At 47.5% G+C, this 23,235-nt stretch overlaps 2 protein-coding genes across 7 annotated transcripts; one reads left to right on the forward strand and one right to left on the reverse strand.

Moving 5' to 3' along the window:
* The first annotated feature begins 4,299 nt into the window (after positions 1-4,299).
* LOC310662396 (dual specificity protein phosphatase 14-like) lies at positions 4,300-12,068 on the forward strand. Of its 5 annotated transcripts, none has more exons than XM_083409286.1 (2): positions 4,300-4,556; positions 8,574-12,068. In XM_083409286.1, the coding sequence occupies exon 2, from the start codon at positions 8,579-8,581 to the stop codon at positions 9,218-9,220; it is 642 nt and encodes a 213-aa protein (XP_083265412.1). In that variant the 5' UTR covers positions 4,300-4,556; positions 8,574-8,578; the 3' UTR covers positions 9,221-12,068. The 5 variants fall into 5 exon arrangements, with proteins under 5 accessions (XP_083265412.1, XP_083265410.1, XP_083265409.1 ...); XM_083409284.1 differs by having other exon boundaries at positions 4,540-8,105; XM_083409283.1 differs by lacking the exon at positions 4,300-4,556 and adding an exon at positions 4,606-5,939.
* Positions 12,069-13,246: 1,178 nt separating this feature from the next.
* On the reverse strand, positions 13,247-23,187 carry HIRIP3 (HIRA interacting protein 3). 2 transcript variants are annotated; one of them, XM_083409673.1, is made up of 7 exons: positions 22,981-23,187; positions 21,259-21,379; positions 20,954-21,107; positions 16,577-17,997; positions 15,720-15,894; positions 14,771-14,869; positions 13,247-14,035 (listed from the first exon to the last, which is right to left on the reverse strand). In XM_083409673.1, exons 1-7 carry the CDS (start codon positions 23,055-23,057, stop codon positions 13,893-13,895), a joined length of 2,190 nt encoding a protein of 729 aa, XP_083265799.1. In that variant the 5' UTR covers positions 23,058-23,187; the 3' UTR covers positions 13,247-13,892. The 2 variants fall into 2 exon arrangements, with proteins under 2 accessions (XP_083265799.1, XP_083265800.1); XM_083409674.1 differs by lacking the exon at positions 21,259-21,379 and having other exon boundaries at positions 22,981-23,160.
* Positions 23,188-23,235: the final 48 nt, after the last annotated feature.

Raw genomic sequence — 23,235 nt, forward strand, 5'->3', positions numbered from 1 at the left:
CTCTCAATTTATAGCAGCTGGAGCATAAGCTCAGAGAGACTCCCAGACAAACGGATACTAGGCTCACGGGGTAAGCTCCTCCAAACAAGCTGAAGGACAGCAAGCATGGGCATAGCCAGGCTTTTTTGGGGGGGGGCATAACCTAAGATTTGTATGGATTTGGGGGGCAGCTGCCCCCACTAGCTATGCCCATGACAGCAAGATGTGAGTCTGCCTAGGGTTCCCGTAAAGGTACCCCTGCACATCAGGGCCAGTCGTGACCGACTCTAGGGTTGCGCGCTCATCTCGCTCAAGAGGCCAGGAGCCGGCGCTGTCTGAAGACACTTCTGGGTCACGTGGCCAGCGTGACTAAGCTGCATCTGGCGAGCCAGCACCAGCGCAGCACACGGAAACGCCGTTTACCTTCCCGCTATAAAGCGGTCCCTATTTATCTACTTGCACTTAGGGGTGCTTTTGAACTGCTAGGTAGGCAGGAGCTGGGACCGAACGGCGGGAGCTCACCCCGCCGCGGGGATTCGAACCGCCGACCTTTCGATCGGCAGGTCCTAGGCTCTGTGGTTTAACCCACAGTGCCACCCGCGTCCCGTAGGTTTCCCATATTTCCAAGTAAAAACCAGAACACCCTGAAAGCTGTTGAGCTGTTTTTTAAGGAAACCCCCAAGAGATGCCAAGAGAGCGTGACACGTTTCAGAAATCCCGCGCCCCCGGATGTCAATTCTGCCTTCGAACTCTGGACATATGGCAGCCCATCTGTGTGGGGACCTATTTCAACACTGCTAGGTCCATGGGTGTAGGCAGCTCCCCCCATATCAAGTAAAACAATAGAAATACTTAACTAACTGACCAATCACATCAGTTCTGCCTCCCCAACAAAAGTCCTGCTCCCCCCAACAAAAAGCTTGGGTACACCCATGGCTAGGTTTAGTAAAATCTCAATAGATCTACTGAAATAGATGCTGATCTACTGATTGTCTGAAAAATACTTTCGAGGCCTATGATTGTTCTGGACCATCTGAAAGGACTGAAGAGGAGATGGAGGAATTTAGTGAGCAAAGGTATGAAGACATTAGTAGTTCTCTGGATTGGTTCAGTATTTCTCTTGTGTTGGGGAAAGGGGGAGGTGGGTTGCCAAACCCCATATTGCACTGCGTACTGCGCTGCCACTGCCAGCTGTGCAGAATATGAGCCATCGGAATATGAGCCAGAATATGAGCCATCTTCCTGATCCTTTATCAGAGGCCAGCCTTTTCAAAACATGGAGGTAAACCTGGTCACGTGTAAATAAAAATGCTGTTAGGGGGATGGCAACCTGCCCAGTTCCTGTGAGCTGCTGCCCTACGTTTCCTTCTCTGACGCCTACCACACATCTTCATGGTCTTGCAGCCTCCTTTCTCTCATTAACAGATTATACACGATTCGTTGCCTACACTTTGGAAAGCCTTGACAGTGTATTAAGAAGCCCGTGACCAGACACTTCAGTCACATATAACACTGGCGTCTGTGGTTGCCACCCTCCTCGGAAGGGCACTCATGCACTTTCAACCAAGATCTGAATAGCAGACCTTTAGCAAGGGAGGCTTTTCAATCTGGTTTGTCTCCCTTGTCAAGGAAAGCTCCTGCAAATTATTGGTTTGTCAGCTACTTGTTAAGGGTGCTTATATAAATACTGGCACTCAGCCTGGTATCCCTTAACTTCTTAGGCAGGCCACCAACCCCTCACAGAAGAAATACAACCTTAGGGGGAGGACTGTGTCTAGTGCACTGATTAATATTTTGTGGAGTATATCTCTTTTTTTTAAGCTGTATTGCTTTAATTTATTTAGTAAATGTGGTCACATTTTACATCCAGAGGTCTTTATCCAGACTTATACAAATACAAGCCTGTTGATTCCTGGCACATTTAACTCAGCAAAGTAGATCCCATCATTTCCAAGGTACATGCTGTACAATGCAAGTGGAAGAATTTGAAATATGAGAGCTACGTCAACAATGGCTTTGAGGAGGGGTGAATGCATGCCAGTGTTTTGCCCTTTACCTTCTTGGGTATTGGACTGCTGACAGGCTCTCACCACCCCTTCCTTACATGCCAGGAAAAGTGTTACTTGGTGTGCGGGGGCCGTTAAAAAACATGGATGTCCTGCTGGACAAAACACGACCACAGTCCTTCGCTATGGGCAAGCAGCAAGCAGGTTAACAAGACCGGGAGGCCAGCTTTTGCTGCTATGACAACTAAGCCTTTTCACTCCAGGACACCTGGCAGTTACGATAGCGCTGGATTTCTAAACAAACAAGTGCTTGGCTTCCAACTGTGCTCATAATCCCAGACATATGAGATTGGGCTGTGGTAATTTAGTGTTGAAGGAACCTGCCTTCTGTACGTGGTCCATTTTCCTATTATTTACTGGCATTTTCTAGTCTGAAGCACCTAAAAACACTGAAGCACTGAAAAACACCGAATTAACAGTTTTCTGTGGTTTTGCTCTGGTGCAGGGTGACCAATTGCAGAATAAACGTTTCCCTATGCATTTCATGCATTAATTAGTTGAACAGCCATTTCTTCTCCACAGGAGACCTGAGAACTGCAGTCCTCTGAGGTAATTTAGGCATCGCCAGCAGACCCTTAATCAAATGACATTCCCTGGGATTATTGGGTGATGAAACGTGGGGAAGAGGGGACAGGACATGTATTTTTCTTACTGAATGCCTTTCCAACCCGCCTTTTTATCCATGGAGCTGAACATTGTCCTTCTGCGCTCCTCATTTAATCCCCACACCAACCCTGTGTGGTAGGCTAGGCTGAGAGGCGGTGACTGGCCCAAGGCCACCTAGCGAGCTTCATGGCTAAGTGGAGATTTGAACCCTGGCCCAACCTTGAGTCTAACTACTACACTACACCACACTGACTTATATATCTATAAACTCATGTTTGTAGAGCACATGCAGCTGCGTAAAAGAGGGAATTTTAGCCGGCACGTGCAGCTGGTCATGCAGGGATGAGAAAAGCCACTCTTGCTGCAATGTCCCCATCTACACATGGGAGCAGCCCCGCCATTAGGCAGTGAGAGATGGGCAGAGAGGATGGTGTTTCTGGTCTTCCTTTCCTCCTCCATGGTCCTTGGCTGGAGAACAGAGTTGTGTGCGACAGGCAGCCTGCCTGCACAGTGACCCCAAAGCTGTTGGCTCATAGTTGTTCCCCCTTTCACCTTTTCACTCTCGTGTTTGCCTCACTAAGGGTCCTTCCGGAGTCTTTTATTGTGCATCCCTGATTATTTCTGCTCTCGAGAGGGGTGACTATTCCCAATCCTGCTTCCAATATTGTTTGTGCCTGCAAAAGTTTTTGCGCGGATATACTGCTCCCTTCCCAACCAGTGCGTGGGCTGTGATTTCCTCCTGAAATCCAGCAGCTTTTTAGAACGCAAATCTTCCACTTTTTAAAAAAATCTTACTTTTGTTGTGCTACAGAGCAAAACAAGTGCAACGATGCAGTAACACTGAGGAAGCACCACAGAACAGCTAATAAAGTCGACGATGTATATATGTCCAGTATAAAACCCACAACCAATTACTATCAGGCAGTTACTTTAACTAATGCACTAATAATGTGTCAATGACATGTCGCAGAATACAGCCATAAAAAACCCAGCCTTAGAATGCCAATGTCCTAGATACATATTTTATTCCTCTCTTAAACACTTACTGTATATCCTTTTTCACATGGAGCTATATATGCCTGCAATTGTGATAAGGTTTTCATATCTCCAGGGAATCTGCTTACTCCATTGCATCCTGCAATGTTTTGAATCCTTTACTATGGCAGCATCTTATGCGTTATTTACAAAGTGGCACACAACTCAGTAGTTACGGTAATGCGCACTATTATTTTGAGGCGAGGCGGGCTTTAACCCGCTAAATACGGTAACGCTTTGACGCTTTCCGCATAGGAGGTGAGACGAAGAAAGCGATACGCTGAGTCACGCTTACCGTAATAAGCTAGATACAAGGACATGATTTTTTCCCTCCGTTTGGGTATAAAGTACTGTACTGTATTCCCTTGTGTACACTAAAGGGGGCGATGCAAACTTTAGGATTACTATCCGTGACTTTTCAGCACGTAACAGAACTGCAGGCGGATCCCTATTGATCTTTTAAGATCACTGTGGCTCTCAGATATTTTAAAAGTTTTAAATATGTTTTGCACTGCTTGACGACGGGGCAATTTTGTATTTGCACACTGTTTCCTGAAGCGTTTCCCCTGGAAAGGCGGTTTATAAATGTATTAAATAAAGGCAAAAAATCCTTACTCAGCATCGAACGCGAACTTGCCTGCAACGCACCAGCTTCTGGGGCAATGGAACCAAGCCTCTTGCACCATTGCTAAGCAGGGACAGATTGGCTTCTTCCCGTGACAAAGTGTGCCTGGAGGAGGCGTGGCTTAAAAAGCGAAACGCAGCTGAACATTAAAAACAGCCCTGTTGGGTCAGAGCAAAGTCCTCCTGGTTTTGCGTCCCGTCTCCTACAGCGACGGGCCAGATGTCTCCCGGAAGCCCACGACCAAGGTACGAAGGCAAACGCCCTCGATTGCTGTTGCACGTTTCCAAGGGCTGCAATTTGCAGATACACTGCCCCTGAACACGGAGCTTTAAAAGGTCTCCTTTTTCCTTCAAGGAAAATAAATCCCTGGGGTTGGGAGGATATTAATTTTAGGGCGGCAGCTCTGCCATATCTGCCTTTCCATACCGATCCTGAGTGTCCCACATCCACTGAGTTAATTTATTTCCGTGTCCTAGCACAGGATGCCGCTCGATCCTAACTTGTAGCCTTCCCAACAACACCTCCCGCCCCCGCGGGCTTTCTTGTCCCACCTCTGGAGCCCGCGTCCTCCCTCTCTCCCAACAGCTTTGCAATCGCTTCTCCTCCAGGGACGGGAACCTCGGTTGGCACCTTCGCTGTGACTCACGCGTGTTCCCCGCACCTTCCTCGCTCACAGGAACGTGGAAGCGTGAGAGTGGGGCGAGGATGATGGGCTGATTGTGACGCACAGAGCTGGGGGGTGGGTGGAGGGAGGCTCTCCGCAGTGGCGTGAGCTTCCCCAAAAACCGTGACCCGAAGACAAATTCGCAGTTGGTACTTCTCTGTGTACGTGTGAATGCCGCAGCCCGTGATTAGAGAGAGGACAGTGTCCCATCCTGTTGCTTGAATATTTTTCCACGCACAGAAAATAGTGGGGGAGATAATGTTGCCCTCCTCTTATTTCCTGGAATGGAGCCTTTTCGGACTTATCAGTAACCTTGCCTAATCTTGAGGTTAATTTTGTAACACTGAAGTTTCCAAGGCAGCTGGAGGAGGTGGTTTAACCTCCACAGTTTGCAGCGGAGGGAGGAGAATCTACCCCGGAAGCGGAGGCGGGAAGGGAAAATCCGTGGGTTTTCAGTCCCTCCTCCTCCTCCTCCTCCTCTCCTCCCCCTTCGCGAGCCCCGGCTTGTGTCACTGGCTCTGACGACAGCATCCTCCCCCGCATCCCGTCGCCATGGCAACCTTTTGTTACCTCCAACGCTTGAGTGGTCCAGGAGGGGAGGGGGCTGGCAAGGGTGGTATATAGGCAATGCTGGGGGGGAGCCAGGGAAGGAAACTCCTGATCCCCACCCAGAAGGAAAGAGGCGCTGGGAGAGAAGAAGCAAGGCCGAGAGGGGAGAAAAATCTATATAGAGATATATAGTATTTATTAAAATAGATTATAGATACACCTGTAAAGGGAGATCTGTTTGGAAGCAGAGAAGAAGGGGATTACGAGATCGATCGGAAACAGAGACATTCAGACGTCTTCTCGCCTGCTAGCCTCCTTCCTCAAAACCATTTAGGTGGGCCAGAGAGGGTTTCTTTCGTGGGGAGAGTTTTTGAGATCTGTTCTCAGAGCTTCCATTGAAAGACAGCACTGCCTGGTAATTAAAAAAACCATACATTTCCTTTTTCAAAGTTTGGGGTTGTTTGGAGTAGACGGGACAACTGATTGTGGTGTTACTATTTGTGCAGAAGGGTCATGATTTCTGAAGTTGAGTGGGTGGGGAGGGAAGGTCGAATGGCAGCTGGGGGTGTTCTTAGATGTGTTTATTTGAATAGCGGGAGCGGTTGGGGACTTTGAGGCAAATAATTTGGGGTACTGAGAGGAGGAGCACATGGGATCAGCTTTGGTGGTGACATGGGAGCAAGATAAATGTAAGATTTAAAGCGAGTTGAGCCACAATAACTACCACACCCTTATCGAGAGGCATGACTCCACACACACAAGCACAGGGTGGCTGTGCTGTGCTCTCCAGTATGATTCTGAAGGATGGGCTGGACTGAGGACTAACATTTGCAGGGAATGGTATTGACATAATCAGTGTTAGATGCTGCAACACTTAATTCCAAAATCAATATTAGGTACCTTTATTGGGCCAGCAAAAGACAATGATCACAAAATAGGGTGCTAGCATTCGAATTTTCCAGAACTCTTAAACAGTTTAGGTATTAAACAATACCGGGGTGGAGGTTTGCTAGTGGTAAAGCCACCCATGTCTGCCTGTGTTAGCTAAAAGAGTTAAAACATTGGGCTAAGGGATTAGATACACACATGGAAATTGTGCATTTTATGGGGTGCAGAGCCAGAGGTTAAGGGCCCAGGGATGTGGGTTTATTGGTGGCAGGCAATAGGGAGAGGGGGCTAGAGGTTTATGCATTTTGAGGTTTGAAAGGAATGTGATTCAATATCACAGTCATGTCTAAAAACAAAAGAGGTTGAGAATGAGAGGTTTTTAGGTGTGTGGACCTCATAGGATGAAGAGATAAAATAGATGGAGACTGTCATCCAAAGTGGGGATCCCTCAAGAGCTATTCAGACTGGACTCGTGTTACATCTAAACAGGGAGCAAAGCTGTTGCAGGGGGGAACTCACAAGTTCAGTGAAGAGGAAGCAGGCATAGAACACATTCTGCTTGTTTATTCAAAAGACCTCCTTACCATTTCCCCTCAGCATTAACACACAAACACACAACCTGCTACCTAAGAAGATGGAAGCATGGGGGAGGGAGGGGGGAGCCTTTCAAAATCCAGGATTTCTCTTGATTTTGATCATTGAAGATCAGTTTAAAGCACAAGTTCCAACTGATCTGTGTTAAAAGATCTTGAGTATATGCCCTCCCTGGACCCATATCCTCATCTAGTTTTCAGGGGTAGTGGCATCTGAAAGCACCCCACAAGAACGGTTGAATGAACTCTACTTAAGTTAGGAAGTGAAATAGAACGAGAACCTCTCTGTGTGAGTTAAAGTAAGTTCGAGTGACAAGTTATAATTGTGCTTGGTGGCATATCTGAACTGACTATGTGTTGAGCCCGATTAATAGGAAAATGAGTATATGTTTGAATTCCCCAGCAAGACCCAGCATTATTCTCCAGGATGTAGCATTCCAAATGGACCCACTACAATCCTTGCAGAATGCATCAATGAAGCATTTTGTATACTCACAGCCTAGTAGACCTTGTGATGTCAAATATATGTTGCCCGGACTTCTCAAATTTCAGGACAAACCAGAAATATCTAGTTAGGACCACAATGCCCTGCTATTTTTTTAAATTTTTATTTACTGAGGGAGTGGTCTTTTAGTTGGATCTTAGTGGTAGTTACTGTGGAGGTGAGATGGGGCCAGATTGTTGAACGAGAGGATGAACATTGGGGGGAGAAGCAAAAACTATGGGGGATTATTACAAACATGCCCCACCTCCTATACAGGAGGAGGGAACCTCTGATGCAAAACTGTCACCCTCCCTTTGCACCAATAATCATTGAGTATGAGTCACGCTTTGAGCCCATGGCTGTGATGGCAAAGAGGGTGGGGTGCAGATAGCCAATTAGGAATGGGCATGGGTTAGGCAGGGTGGGTCGAATGGGGAGGGGCTGGTAAAGAGTCCGCTGGCCCTTTAAGAAGCTGTCCACTCCTACTCCCTATTCCTCCATTTTCCCACCATCGCCGCATCAGTCCTGCAGCGTCACAGCATCTAGCTCCTTCCCTTTCTCCCTCCCCACAACCTAACCCTGAGATGAGAACAGCAGCTACTACGGAATGACCGAGGTAGGCAGGCTATTGGGAGACATTTGGCTTTGCACGGAAGCAGAACTCTTTGATCTCTCTCCCTCCACATCCCCATCTTTGCATCCCGTTCACTCCCTTTGCTCCCCTTATCACCTCACTTTGCTCTGTCTGCTCATCCACCCGCCTTTCTCTCCTGTTTCACAGCGCCACAAATAACCTATCCATCTCTTCCACCTGCTTAAAAAAAAATGCAAGTTCATTTCCCACCTCTGTCTCACCCCACGCCTCCCCAAATCCCATGCTTGTTCCTGTATTTGTTAGAATAGGGGGGATAGCAGAAAAGGAGGAGGCAGAACCAGGGCATGAGGACTTTTGCTCTCTGGGAGCGTGCCAAACTCTCAGTAGCAGCTGCTCAAGTGAAATAATGGAATCATGCATCTTTTAACTTGTTTGTTTGTTTAAGTGCACCAGTTTTTTGAACTTTATCACCTCTTTCTTCTCCCCTAGCTGTTATGTACGCTGAACCATCCGCCATGAATTTCCGGAACCACGGCTTCTTCCGCCGTTCTCCGCCTCCTTCCGTGGCCAAGCCTGCCCCTGCTGCTGGGAACACTCTGTCCGTCTTAGGAGGCATCGCTCAGATCTCCCCTTGCCTCTACCTCTCCTCCGGCAATGCTGCATCCAACAGGCATATGGTCTACTCCAGGGCAGTGACTTGCGTCGTGAACGCCACCATGGAAATCCCCAACGCCAACTGGCCAGATATTGACTACGTCAAGGTGCCTGTCCCCGACCTCCCTCACGCTCCCCTGTCCTTGTACTTTGACTCTGTGGCCGACAGGATACACCAGACGGGGAAGAAGAATGGAAGAACCCTTGTCCATTGCGTGGCAGGGGTCAGTAGATCCGCCTCCCTCTGCATCGCCTACTTGATGAAATACCACCGGTTGAGTCTCTTGGATGCCCACGAGTGGGTGAAGAGCAGGCGACCCGTCGTAAGGCCCAATGTCGGCTTCTGGAGACAACTCATTGAGTACGAACGCAAGCTGTTTGGCAAGAACACCGTCAAGATGGTACCGTCACCCATTGGCTTGGTCCCAGATATCTATGAGAAAGAGACCCGGGGGCTGGTCCCCCTGTGGAACTTAAGATAGACGCTGGGCAACTTTGGGGATGTGGTTAGGTGACGCGGGCTGCTTGAATTTAGGGTCAAAATGTTCCACCATGTTCGGACCACTACTAAGAACTTCCGGCATGGTGGACTTTGGTAAGAAAATGCTGTTACGATAGTCTTTTTTTGTGAGACCTTGCAATATGATTAGATCAAGAAAAAGACCTTGAGTTGCTTGGCCATTTCAGTGTGATTGACTGGTTCCGCCATGTCAAAATGTTACTAAGAACTTATATAGTTTTGCTTGTTTTAAGAGAAGATGGTTAATAGCAGAATATAGGCAGTAAATATATTTATCTAAAGCAGAGCTTCGAGATCTGAATAAATTGACCCTCCCTTTGTGAGGAGGAAAGGGAGAAAAATAATTTATTGAAGACAGCTTCAGAATTACTTCCCGGCAGTAGGGCCTGGGTTTACTTTGGTTTTAACAAACACAATAAACTCCCCACCCCCCCGAGAGTGAAATCTTAGCAGTAATGACAGGCATTAATGTTAACATTGCTCCCAAGGCACACATTGTTTAAGGACTGCTTTGCCAATAAGGAGGCAGAAGTGAAGAAGCTGAAGAAGATCGAACTTCCAAGGGCAGCTGGTACATTTCAGCTCCAGAAAGAAGAGGGAGCCTTCAGTACAATAATTTTCACTGTGCAGGCTACAACCCAGCAGCCCATGGGTATAATGAATACTGCTGTTTCAGTATAATACTGTTCCAACCCAGGAAAATCCACTCGTGTGGGGAACAGAGGATTAATGCTCATATTACCTCAGTACAGGACTAACTGTGGAGGGCCAAAAGCACAAAGAAAGGTAAACTGCCCAGTAGGGAGGGGACAAAGTAAAAAACTATATCTATTTCTGACACTGGGGAATTACCGTTCAGCATTAAAAGCCTGTTACCTCGCTTCCTCAGGAATAATGAACAATATGGTGGGGCTCTGGTATCGTGTGGGAAAGGGCAAACCATTTTCTAATCACAAGTTGAGGGCAACATTTTCTGGACAAAAAATCCCTCTCAGCAGAATGTGTGCATGTGTTTTTAAACACTTTTAATGCCACAGAGAGGACAAAATGATAGGATAACAATAGTTATGGGGGTAATTTTAACATCTGAGGAGATGGATCCACAGTTAAGTATGCTAGTGAAGGGGAACTGGGGTCTATTTGAAGATTTTCTGACTATACCAGAGAGTGAAAAGTGGAGGTGAATCCAGAGTCAAGTGTGTGTTCAGTTAAAATTCAGCCGTTTTATTTCAAATTAATTTGAATATTTGAAAGTCGGGAACAGCTTGGGATGTTCAAGGCCTAGAGTTACCCAAACTACAATAAGGAGCTGTGAGGTAGCGGGGAGTAAAATATTCCAAATGGAATAGGTTTTAGAAGTTACATAGGGTGTTCTGCCATATAAATCAGCTTTGGAGGTACAGGTTTCCAAGTGCTTTAAAGAAATTATTGGAAAGCACAAATTTTGTCATTTTAAATCTTTACCAAATAAGGATGTTCCAGATAGAGAGACCCCTTTAAAGAAGTTTCCTTAGCAAAAAGTTATTGCCCTGTTGGATGGATGGGCTTAACATTCAGCAACCCCTTGGTGGTTGTTTCGTTTCTATTAGTACTGGTTTTTATTAGAGTATTGTAAAAGGTGTGGTTAACTAGGACTTCCACAGCAGTGCTTTTCTCTCCAGAACAAGGAACTTATTTCACCCTCACTTTTGGAAGTTTTAGCCTGCACTGACTTTTCAGAGCGATTTCCCCCCAGAACCTTACCTGTCAGTCAAGCCTGGCTAGAAAGTTCTAGAAGCTCATAGCTAAAGTAGGCCTGTGTGGTATCTGAGAAAAGGATCGCTTACTGGCTGAATATTTCAAGGCTAATTTATAAAGTGTGTATGTGTGTGGAGGTGGGGTTTTTGAATTCCTCTGTTCTCACTGCAAAATTTCTACTACATTCGAAATGTCTTGAAGCATAGATAAGCAACTGGCAACTCTCATATTTGAAGGTGGACGACTGCCCCACACATACGATACTCACCATGAATAAATTGAAGTGGACAATGTATTCATTTGTGTCCACATTGTCATCTATTATAGACAGTGTTAATGAAAATGTAGAAGTGTAATTCTTTTGGTTAAGGAATTCTAAACATATACATGACATATTAGGTTTTCTCTTGTAGACTAACGCTAGTACGGTGGTTCCTTATGTCAAACCTCTTAGCAGCTGAACATTCATCTATTGAAAAGACTGAGGGAAAACTACGTTGCTTTTGAGCAAAACTCAAACACCCTTCACTCTGTATGTTTTCAAGTATAGGTGTCAAAGCCCAAAGGTTTGGGCTATTTAAGGATAGTCTTGCATGAAAGAGGATTTTGAGCTGAAAGTGACATCTGGAAAGATAACTTTTTACCCATACAACTACATATTCCTGCTTCAAAATTAGACACTGAACCCCAAAGTTAGAGAAGAGCATTTAAATCTCCCCAAAGGCCTGGCATCTTAATAGGTGAATTAACACAAAAGAAAGAGTCCTATCTTCTAAGACTGAACACAGGACTGGTCAATGTAGAGACATCTAGCATATATTGTCCTCCGAAAGTATCTCTGAATTGGGCTCAGAAACAGAACTACTGCTGTCTGAGGAGGAAATTGTCACAGAGGATGGAACATAAGCTGGTCTTCCTTTCAAGTGGTGAATATGTACATAAAACCTCTGCAGTTCTGTATACTTTGTAAATACTAGAGGATTAAAAGAAAAAATATCTATATTAATTAAAGTTAGGGTTTCTTATTGCTTCAGTTCAATGACAAAAGATCTGAATAAATATAAAAATGTAAATGAGCCGCTCCCTGCAGTGTTATTGCCTATTGGTTTTAGAGTTTCATAAAATGGGTGTTTTGTTTTGTTTTTGCATTCACGTGAGGGAGAGGGACCACACGGCTCCATGATAGAACATATGTTTTGTATGCATAAGAGCCTAGTTTTAATCCTTGGCTATTTAAAAGGATCTAGTGATGGGAAAGAATCTTCCCTAAGAGCCAGTGCACAACCCTGGGCCAAATGCACCAACTTTCTGCCTTGCTCTAAAGCTGGTTCCTAGGAGGCACAGACAAGGAAACAGAGAGGGGATTTTGGTAGGCTTCCTTTCAAAATAATCCAAACTGGACTGAATGATGAACGATCTCACTTTGCGTAAGGCACCAAAAGATGCTGTCCCAGGAAACCCCAATCTTGCAGAGTATTTCATCAGCACATGCCACACCCATATACTTTATTAGGACCTTGCTATTTTTTAAGTTTTTGTAGCTATTGCAAAAAACTCTCCACTGCCATTTCTTGTATGCATTCAAAGATCGGTACAAAGCATGTTGCCGTGACAGGATGAGAAGCCTGGGCAAGTGAGGCAACGTTAAAGGATCTGGAGCAACTTCCCTGTGGCGGATTCCTAGACTGTAGAGGTGTATCGGTGTGAATAAGCCAAGTCTGTAGCCAAATGGGTGAAGTCACTGCAGCCCACAGCACCCGCACTCCCCAGCAGTGTGGGATCATGTCACACAGGGAAGAGCCACGCAGCCACAGAAGCTCCATTCCCAATATGCTAGAGCAGGGTAGGCAACCTAAGGCCCGTGGGCCGGATGCGGCCCAATCGCCTTCTCAATCCGGCCCACGGACGGTCTGGGAATCAGCGTGTTTTTACATGAGTAGAATGTGTCCTTTTATTTAAAATGCATCTCTGGGTTATTTGTGGGGCATAGGAATTTGTTCATTCCCCCCTCCCCTGCCAAGCATAGTCTGGCCCACCGCATGGTCTGAGGGACGGTGGACCAGCCAACGGCTGAAAAAGGTTGCTGACCCCTGTGCCAGAGCCTCTGGTTCTACGAGATCTAGAAGTTTGGCCTTTTAGGAAAGGCTGCAATAATTTAGACACTTTGACGGGTTCTGCACCAGTTGTTGGATTATGGTGAATTACTTAGCCTATACGTTCATGAAAAGAGCTATCGGGAGGGTGTACAGAGTCTCACTTAGAAAGTCCAACATTTATTAACAAATATAAAACATTTTAGCTGTAAAATCTCCAGAACAAACATCCATAATTAAATGTGGTCCACATTGCAAAGGCACATCTGTCCTCCAACCAAATGAATCAATTCCGTTCTCATTTAGGAGGCGCCCAGAGGGAAGAGAAATGCCACAAAATATGAAAAGAGGCAAGGTACCAAACCATATGGGAAATGAAGCTCCACATCCCCTCCTTTGCAGTATACTCTTGCATGTGTTCTTGTTTAGGGTTCTTGTTTACTCTTGGAAAGAAGGGTCATAGGGGAAGGTGGCCATACCTCAACTATAATACAACTATTAGAAGGAACTGGTGCTGTCTCTTTCTGCCCATCTCCCTTAGGAGTACAAATATTTTTGGGAAGGGATGAACCTTTGCCCTCAGCAGAGACATTTGTGTCCTGCCTTTCATGCTAGCGATGGGGAAACAGCAGCAAAAATATTAACATTATCTTTGTTTTGTCATGCATGTCGAGTGGGGTAAAATGGGCCAAAAACATCACAAAGCCCTCTCTTGGTTGTCAGGATCAGACCAACTTGTGTTTCCCCTCAAAATTAGGGCAACAAGCAACCCACGAATGCCTGCACTTCCCTCCAACCCTGGAGTCAATTGCTTTCCCCATCTGAACTGATGACACCTTTAAGGTGGGACCAGTCCCTAATAGGACTGTGGACGGGTGAATCCTCTGGGGAGCTGAGCTGCTTAGGCTTGCTGTAGAGACTCCAGACGTTTTGACGCCTTGGGCGGCCTGCGGGAATAAAAGGGCAGAGAGAGAGACAGAAAAGAGTTTCACATGAAGAGGCAACAGCTGCGGCTCTAAGGACACTTGTATGGCTCCATGGACCAAGCCCACTTGCTCTGTGCTCACAACCACAAGATGTGAAGCACATGCCTTCAAGCAAAACCCCCTCTTGGCTTCTCCGCTCTTACAACATTCACTCCCCTTGCACCTAAATGACACCCCTAGAAGTCTACCATCATTTTTCTTACACCCGTGCCCTTTTTCCTCCCCGCCCCTGCATGCATGCATGCAAAAGAACAAGAAACAAGAAACTGGAATATCTGTAGTATTTACTTGATCACCAAAAGGAACGGTTGCCGTGCATCCTTTGGTTAGAAATAAGACGCAAAAACAAGACTGGAAGTAAATGACAATCAGTTAGAAAAGTAGAATATCCAAGATTGGGAAGAAGCATATCACAAGCCCCACGTCTGATTTCCAGTTTTCCCACCAGACAATGTGCGATATTAAATGTTAATCACACAGTGGGAGCGCTGAAATCAAATGGGCTTTAGTATCTTAAATCCACGGATGTCAGTGGGCCTGCTCTCAGCGTGACTTAACTGGATATCACCCTGCGTGGGGCAGGTAGGCTCAAATACACATGCAAAACAAAGGCAGAAATCAGGAAGTTAAAGTTTCCAGGTTTCTTCCTATCTACCACTAGCCATGCCCCTTCTCTTTGGCTGCTCCCACCTTTACCTTGTGTGGCGATGATGTTGCAGAGATCGAGCGAAGCAATTTCGGCGGCCACTTCCCGCTTCTTCTTCAAGGCCTTGCACTTGGCCAGAGTTGGTGCCCCTGAGAAAAGGGGAGGGAAAACACAGGCCAAGAAGTGAGACACGTGGGCAAGCGTCCCCCTGTGCTCAGAAGGATAAGACTCAAAAATAGCCACACTCTGAAAAAGGTGTTGCTGTAATTTCCCTGAGGTACGGTGCCTTTAAAAGAGCCTGATGGGTACAAATTCAAACAGGGACAGCTTTTTGTTCACGTGGGGATGTAGCAGCGAGGAAAGCAAGTTCTCTTCAAGTCTCACAAACCAAAGAAACTTTGATGGATGGGAGAAACTAGAGAAGGGCTTTAGCGCAGTGACAGAACATATGCTCTGCATGCAGAAGGCCCACGCTTCAACCCTTGGCATTGCCAGTTAGGGCTGGAAAAGTCCCCCGCCTAAAGTGCGGGAGAGTCACTGGCAGCCAATGCTGAGCCAGAAGGAACAGTAGTCCAACACATTAAAAGACAGCTTCATCTGACGAGTTCCTGGATCATGCAAAGAATCTGGCTTTTGAGGCTGCAAAAGATGGTCTCTGGAGACCCCTGTTTAAATTTCTGAACCAGAGGACCCCCAAATAGGAAGTACAGTAGTGAAGGCGGTGTGTGTGGTCACGGGACTCCCAACAGCTCTTTCCATAATCGCACAAGATCAGCCACTGACTTTGAAAATGGGCTGTGTGTGCATAACTCCTACAGGCTGGTTGCAGCACCCACAACTTCCTTGGTCTGAACGTGGGGTTTAGAAGCAAGCACACACAGTGCTGCTGACCCCTAATTCCTGGATCCAGCCTCTCTCTCCCTCCCTCTCTCCTCCCCTTGAAAACAGGCTTTCTCTGCCCTTCCCAGTTTCTGCCTAAAGCATCCAACTTGCACCTACCCTTCAGGCCGAGGTTTTCCAGCTCCTCTTTGAGCACCTTCAACTGAGCTTTGCGGGAGTTGCAACCGCTAAGCAGTTTCTTGTAATTCCGATGGGCACCGCATTCCCGGATGTAGCGTTTCAGACGTCGGATTGAAGAGTGCTCCTCATGCTTCTTGGAGTGATCTTCTTTGTCCTGCAGCAGGTGGGGAACGGGGAAGAGATTGCAAAACCTGACACGGGGTCCATGAAAACGCTGCATTTTCAAAAGGCAGCCATTCCCTTTTGGGTGCCGCATGCTAGTGGAAGGGCCTTAGCTTTTGTGCAGAAGGTCCCCAGGCTCAACCCCCAGTCTCTCCACACAGGGCTGGGAAAGATGCTGCTGCCAGTCAGTGTAGACAACAATGGGATAGATGGGCCAATGGTCTGAGACTCTGTTCCTATGGTCTCAGGTTAAATGCCTGGGAAGGATGTGTATCCTGAAAGGCAGGATGCATAGTTAAAATACACACACAAATTTGATTTCCGATATAGAAGCAAAAGGAAAGAGTAAAGGTGGGCAGCTTGCTTAGACTGAGGGCCCCACTGGCCATTAATCCCCAAACTCTGTGCTCCCTGCGTGCCTGGCATTCGCACAATGATTCAGGTTACTTTCGAGAGCAAAAGCTCGTGCCAGACTACACTCCATGGCCAGGCTGAATATACACTGACAGCACATTATGGTGCTGGAACTGCCACCCAGAACACAAAAGACTTGAGTAAATATCAATCTTGGGAATATCTTAACATGCTGGGGGGGGGGAGGGAGGGGGACAAACTGTGCCCGCAATTGTACTGAGCTATTAATGTTTGGCATTGCCAAGCAAAGATCTCCTTACCTTTCCTTTGCGTTTGGAAGAACGGGGGTCATCTTCATCTCCCGAGCTTGAACTCGCTTCCCTCCTTTGGGGCTTCTGCATCCCAGTCTTCTGCAGGCCTTTTTTCCTTCCCACCAATTCACTTCCACTGTCCTCTGAATCCGTCTCCAGATCTTTTTCAGTGATGGGATGCTTTCTCTGGGACTTCTCTCCTTTCTTTCTCAGCGACTCTTCCTCTGAGCTATATTCACTCCCAGACACACTCTTGCCCTTCTTTTTAAGCTGTCTTTTCTTTTTCCGCTTTCCACTTTCCCGCTCTTCTGACCCATCCTCTGATTCGTCACTGCTCCCAGACATCTTGGATTTGCTTTTGCCCCTTTCCATCTCCTCTGTCTCACTGCACGATTCATCTTCGCTACTGCTGGGCTTCTTGGTCCCTTTTCTTTTTCGCTCTGAGCTCTTACACTCATTTCTCTCGCTTTCCGATTCTTCCCCGCTTTGCTTGGGAGGCCTATGCTTCCCCTGCTTTTTCTCCTCCAGTTCCGTCCTCTTCTGTGTCTTTTTCATTCCTTTGCTGGCCTGCCTCCTGAACTCCCCACCGTCTTCAGAATCGCTCTCTGAGTTATGGCTCCATGTCTCATTTGTCTTCCTAGCTGCCTTGTGCATTTCCTTCTTTGCCCAACTTCCGGCACTGTCTGAATCCCTCTCCAGCTCCTCTGCCCTCACACTTTCCCTGCTTCGTTTACTATTTCTCCTCATCTTGTTTTGCCTGCTGGGCTGCTCATCCTCTGAATCGCTCTCTGATTCATCCTCACCCTCACTCTCCTCTTGAGCCTTCAAACAACTTTGTCTTGGCCTGTTCTGAGCCTTTTTGCCGCCACTGCCCTTCATCTCCTCTTCACTCTCGCTTCCATCAATTCTTCCCCCCTTGCACATTTTTCGTGCCTTGGGCAGCTCCATGTCCTCTTCCGACTCTTCTTCCATTTTTCTCCTTTGCTCATCCATATTTCTGTTCTTTCCTTTGCCCACTGTCTCAGTCCGCTTCTGTTCTTTGCCAAACCCTTTCTTTTTCTGGGGCTTGTTGTTGGTCAGCTCTTGTTCAGAGTCACTCTCTGATTCGATTCTTTGGCCTTTTGCTGCCTTATGTTTTCTGATCTCTTCAAGGTCACTCTGTTCCTCTTCTGTTGTCTCCTTCGACTCACTCCCTGATCGTTCTCTCTGTCTCCTGCTCTGCTGCCCCCTGTTTGGTTTGCTACCTTTCCCCCTCTGGGGTTGTTCCCTCCTTCTCTTCTTTGCACTTTGCCCATCGCTCTCAGATCCGCCAGCCTGCCCTTCTGCTCCGGAATCTCGTTGGTCGGAGCAGCTAGAAGATTTCCCAGCTCCAACATGCTTAGGTATCTTCTTGGAATCAATCCCAGAATCTTTATCATCAGAACTGACTTCTGGAAGATAAAAAGGGAGCAACATGACAGATATTGAGAAGGGGCACTAATCAGTCTACCTGGCTGGAAATTTGCCTGGTCACCTGTGGCAAGCTAACAACTGTCTGCAGGCAACCAGGCATCCCCAATGTTGTCGCAACTGCTGGTGGTGGAGCCAATAGGGTCACATGTGCCCCCTCCATAATAGCATAGCCCTGTAATGCATAGCAACCCACTATGAGGAATATACCCGTGTCCGACTTTAATTCAAATGATTTCCCACCCTGTTTCTTTTTAATGTTCACATTTTTTTAAAAAAGCAAAGAATAAAACACATAATTTTATTTGCCGACTCAGTAGAATTAATTTAGCAAACAGCGGAGGAGAGAAAACGCCACAGAGGAAAGCAAGTAGGAATCTTTATGGTGATCAGAGGTCAAAATCCATCTAATAACAAACAAAAACAACCTGCTGAGGAAAAAAACCTCAAAAAAGAGCAAACCAAACACACACAAAGTAACTGCACTCACAAGAAAACAGCAGTTAAAGGCCCGAAGAACACCAGTGATTAAACTGGCCTGCTTCAAGCAAGGGCAGAAAAAACGAATCGCTGCTTGCAGAGGAGCATAACAATATCCCACTGTCCTATTTTCTACTGGTGAGAGAAGAATTACAAACCTGAAATACCATAAATAAGGGAAAAATAGTAACATTACTTTTTTTAAAAGGATAAGGGTTTATTAAAAGTATTTAGGGCAGGGGCCCCCAAACTAAGGCCCGCAGGCCGGATAAGGCCCGAGGGACTTATTTATCCAGCCTGCGGTGACGCCCGCCGGCCACTGCCGCCGCCTGCTCTTACCGGTGCTGCGCTGCGCGGCTGCCCACTTCCGGGTCGGAGGCGCACCGGAAATAGCTTGTGCACATGCGCAAGCATTATTTCCAGTGCACATCCGGGTGGGAGGAGGTCCGTGCACATGCGCACAAGCTATTTCCGGTGTTCCTCCGACCTGGAAGTGCGCCGGAAATAGCATGTGCGCATGTGTATGGGCATGCGCTCCCCCGCCCTCTGGACTGCAGCGCGATCAGTGTTGGAGACACCGGCCCAAGGCATGGTAAGTTTGCTGACCCCTGGTTTAGAGACTCAGTATTTATGATTTATTCATTTCATAAAATTTATACACTCCTTGATTGTAAAAAACAAACCTCAAAGCAGTCTACAAAAAGATAAAACAATGAAGTAGGTTCACAGCCCTACTTTAAAACATACAAGAGTTCAAATACTAAAACAGATCAAAAGTACCTCAGCTTTCCAAGCATTTGGGTAAGCTTGTCTAAAAAAAGAAAAGCGTACAGTGAAGATGTCGGCCTGATCTCAAGAGGCAGGGAGTTCCAAAGTGCAGGTGCTGCCCCACTAAACAATCAACTTCGCACCAATGCAGAGTGGGTATGACATGGCACCGCAGTAGTGCCAAGGTGAGTTCCAGGCAAATATTCCAGAGATGTTCCACCACCTCAGGCCACCATCATCTACACTCAGAAGATGTGGTGCTTCCCTTATGGCCTCCTCCCCACGAGGCCTGTTTTTAGGCTCAAGCCAGGACAGGGATCTACCCATGGAGAAGAAAGCGGACAGTGGCGGAGGTAATGTGTGTTCAGAAAACACGAATGAACGTTCCACCTTACATGAAAAACTCTCCGCATTTTGATAATTAAGAGACATGCTAGTGTTCCATGGGCATATAGCTTTTTCATTCTTTTATACATTTAAAAATGTGTTCTGAAAGTGGCAGAGAGCCTATAAAGGAGGTAACCACATGCTTTCTGTGAAAGCCCTTTCTCTCTACACATAAAAATGCAGCTGACACAAATCTCCATTAAGGTACCATATTTTTCGCCCTATAGGGCGCACTTTTTCCCCTCCAAAAATGAAGGGGAAATCTGGGTGCGTCCTATGGGGCGAATGCAGCCTTTCGCTGAAGCTTGGAGAGCGAGAGGGGTCGGTGCGCACCGACCCCTCTCGCTCTCCAGGCTTCAGGAAGACATCCGCAGCCTAGGCAGCCCTGCGGGAGTTCCCGCAGGGCTGTCTAGGCTGCGGATAGGAGCCTGCCGCCCGGCGCAAGGGGCGCCCTGAAGCAGAGCACCCCTCACGCCGGGCTGACATCCGCACCGTGGGGAGCCCTGCAGGAGTTCCCCGCAGGGCTCCCCACACTGCGGATAGCAGCCTGCCGCCCGGCATGCAGGGCACCCTGAAGCAGAGCGCCCCGCAGACATCGACCAGCCCCACAAGCTCGGGGGACAGCAGGGAGGCGCAGCACCGCCATCCCGCTGTTCCTTGACCTTGTTGGGTTTCCCCGACCTGGTTTTGGGGGGGAAATAAAGGGGGGGGGAATCCCTTTATTTCCCCCCCAAAAAACTAGGTGCGTCCTATGGGACGAAAAATACGGTAATTCTCAACATAACTAACAGAATCCTTCCAACTCTACAATTCTACGATGCAGGAATCTGGCTGAAGCTAAGCAAGCCATCAGTGATGGATGGAAGGGCCTCAGTGTGGGATAAAAGAGGAAGGTCCCAGCAATTTCAGAGGAAGGTCCCAGCAATTTCCTGCCAAAAAGCAAGGTCATCCAAGCAAACTGAAAGCAGTGCATACTGGACAGGCAACAAGCAGCAGTTCCTCATGGACTGTGCAAGTGCTTTAAACAACCACAGAACTCTCTCTCTCTCTCTCTCTCTCACACACACACACACACACACACACACACTCCAAGAATCTCAGATACTCCCCTGCAGCTGCAAATTACAAGGAAAGTATGGTAAACAGGTGGGAAAAGTCATCTTTCCCCAAAAACTGTCAGCCTGCCATTTACAAATAATTGTGAAAACCAACCTGAAGAAAGACCCTTCCACAAGCGAGAGACCAAGACTATGCCAGGGAGCATTTGAATACAGGACAGCGTTTTGCAACCTTGTCACGTACCTGGTATGCTTCCAGTTCGCTGCTTCTTGAGCTCTTGGATTTCTAACTCCTCACCAGGGGTATCAGAGTTGCAGCGAGGTCGCTTCTGGATAATGGAGTTGATGTGAGTCTTGAATTTTTCCATGAACTCTACGGCATTCACGGAATCCTCCTCCTGTAGATGACATCAAAATGAAAAGTTTCCAGCTTTAACTATTTGGACCCCTTTCACTGCCTCCGGTGGCACAGCACACCTTTCCTCTCCTCCAGCTGGCTCCCCCAGAGAAAGTGCTGCCCTGCCCTTTACCCGCTATCATTGCCCGCACCTCCATCCGCTTCAACTCTAGTTCCACCAGCTGTCTGAGTTGCTCCTTTTGCTCTCCAGCCATACTCTCCCGCCCGACATGGAGGAGATATTTCTTCCGGATTATAGCATTCGTGAGGGTGCTGCAAGAAACAGCAATAATGGTGAGGAATGAGGCTTTTGTTGAATAGCCACACATTCACTGTTAATTTCATTTCCAGTTCCAATGCATATAAAAACAATACAGTAATAAAATATCAACAGCCACCAAGTCACAAGGAACCAGCAAGACAAGCATGCCCATCTCCAGCACCAATGAACGGATTAACCGAAATCTGGGGCAAATAAACACATTTTTATTTGGCACCAAAAGCCCAACAGCGTCAGCACCTGTTAAATCTAAGAAAGGAGGGCATTCCATTATTGATCTGCCAGTCCTGAGGGCACCCTCTTGTGTGTTGCCACATAGAAAGTGCTTGATAAATACAACATACGTGCAGGCTTAAATGGGAGCAGGCAATGCACAGAGTATGTAGGTCCTAAGCCATGTAGGGTTTTACATGTCCACAACCTCCCGATGGGAGACAGATGCAACATGTACTTAAAAGTACTTGAGCAAAATGGTCACAGCTGGTGCCTGTGGGCTCCCTCATCCTAGACATTGGGCTTGTTACCTGAGAACTGGCCTATGTGTGTAAAAGGTAAAGGACCCCTGGACGGTTAAGTCCAATCAAAGGCGACTATTGAATTGCGGCACTCATCTTGCTTTTCAGGCTGAGGGACCCAGCGTTTGCCCACAGAACACCATGACAGGAGCCAGAGCGCAAGGAAACACCAATTACCTTCCTGCTGCAGCAGTACCTATTTATCTACTTGCACTGGTGTGCTTTTGAACTGCTAGGTTGGCAGGAGCTGGGACACGGCAAAGGGGGCTTACCCCGTCGCAGGGATTCGAACCATCAACCTTCTGATTGGCAAGCTCAAAAGGCTCTGTGGTTTAGACCACAGCGCCACCCTATGTGTGTACTCGCCGCCCCCCCAACTCATTTATTGTCAAAACAATAAATGTTCAAAATATACAGGGTGGATGCACATACATAGATATATGAACCATATTCTGAAAAGATGTAGCGAGCAATTCTGAAGCAATTTCGAGTCTCTTAAATGACCTCAGCTATTTCTCTGCAGTAGCAGGAAGGAGATGAGGGAGAATACCTCCCCAAAATAGTCCACCTGTAAATCCTGCTAATAGATAAAATTGCTTGGCATGTAGGGGGCTTGCCCCTCCCTGGAAAACTGGTCTGGCATCTGTTAAGATGTTAATAGAGCATCTGTGTATCAATCGGTGTAAGTTTGTAAAAGAGATTCAGGATCCATCGTCCTTACCAGGTCAGAGGGATATCCTGCACCCCCACCCACCCACCCACCCCCGGCCAGCGACTGACCACGACCTTCTCCTCCAAGGGAGGCCAGATCTTCATGGCAAAAGATGCCAGCAGGTGTGCGCTCAGCGGTTCAGTCTTTCCTCGCGTCACACCCATTCCCGAGGAAGCGCCTTCCCCTCACCGCCCTACCCGACGGGAAAGCGGCCGGCTGTGCGGTTTATTTCAGCGGCGAGGCAAACGCACTCTGCAAATGCTCAGGGGCACCCCAGTCTCCCTTAGTTCCGAGCGCGAAAAGCAGGTTTCAGGGCCAAAGGCCGCCGGCCCCGGGTTCAGCCTTGCAGGCGCTTCCGGACTCTCACCTGAGGTCGGGCTTTTCCTGGAAAAGAGCCCTGACGAAGGCTTCCATCCTCTGCAGCTCCGCGGGATCCGCGGCCATCCTTTCCCGCCAACGGGCTCCTCCGAGCTGAAGCGGTCCTTCTCCCCGCACGGCCTACTGGGAAGTGTAGTCCCGAGTAACAGCGACCGCAGCACTAGCAACCGGAGGAACCTCTCACGGAGGCAGGTGGAGAAACAGGGGAGCGACGCAGGGCACGGGAGGCGTGGTTCGCGAGGGT

This window comes from Podarcis tiliguerta, assembly GCF_965153285.1.
Source record: "Podarcis tiliguerta genome assembly, chromosome: 13".
NCBI lineage: Eukaryota > Metazoa > Chordata > Lepidosauria > Squamata > Lacertidae > Podarcis > Podarcis tiliguerta.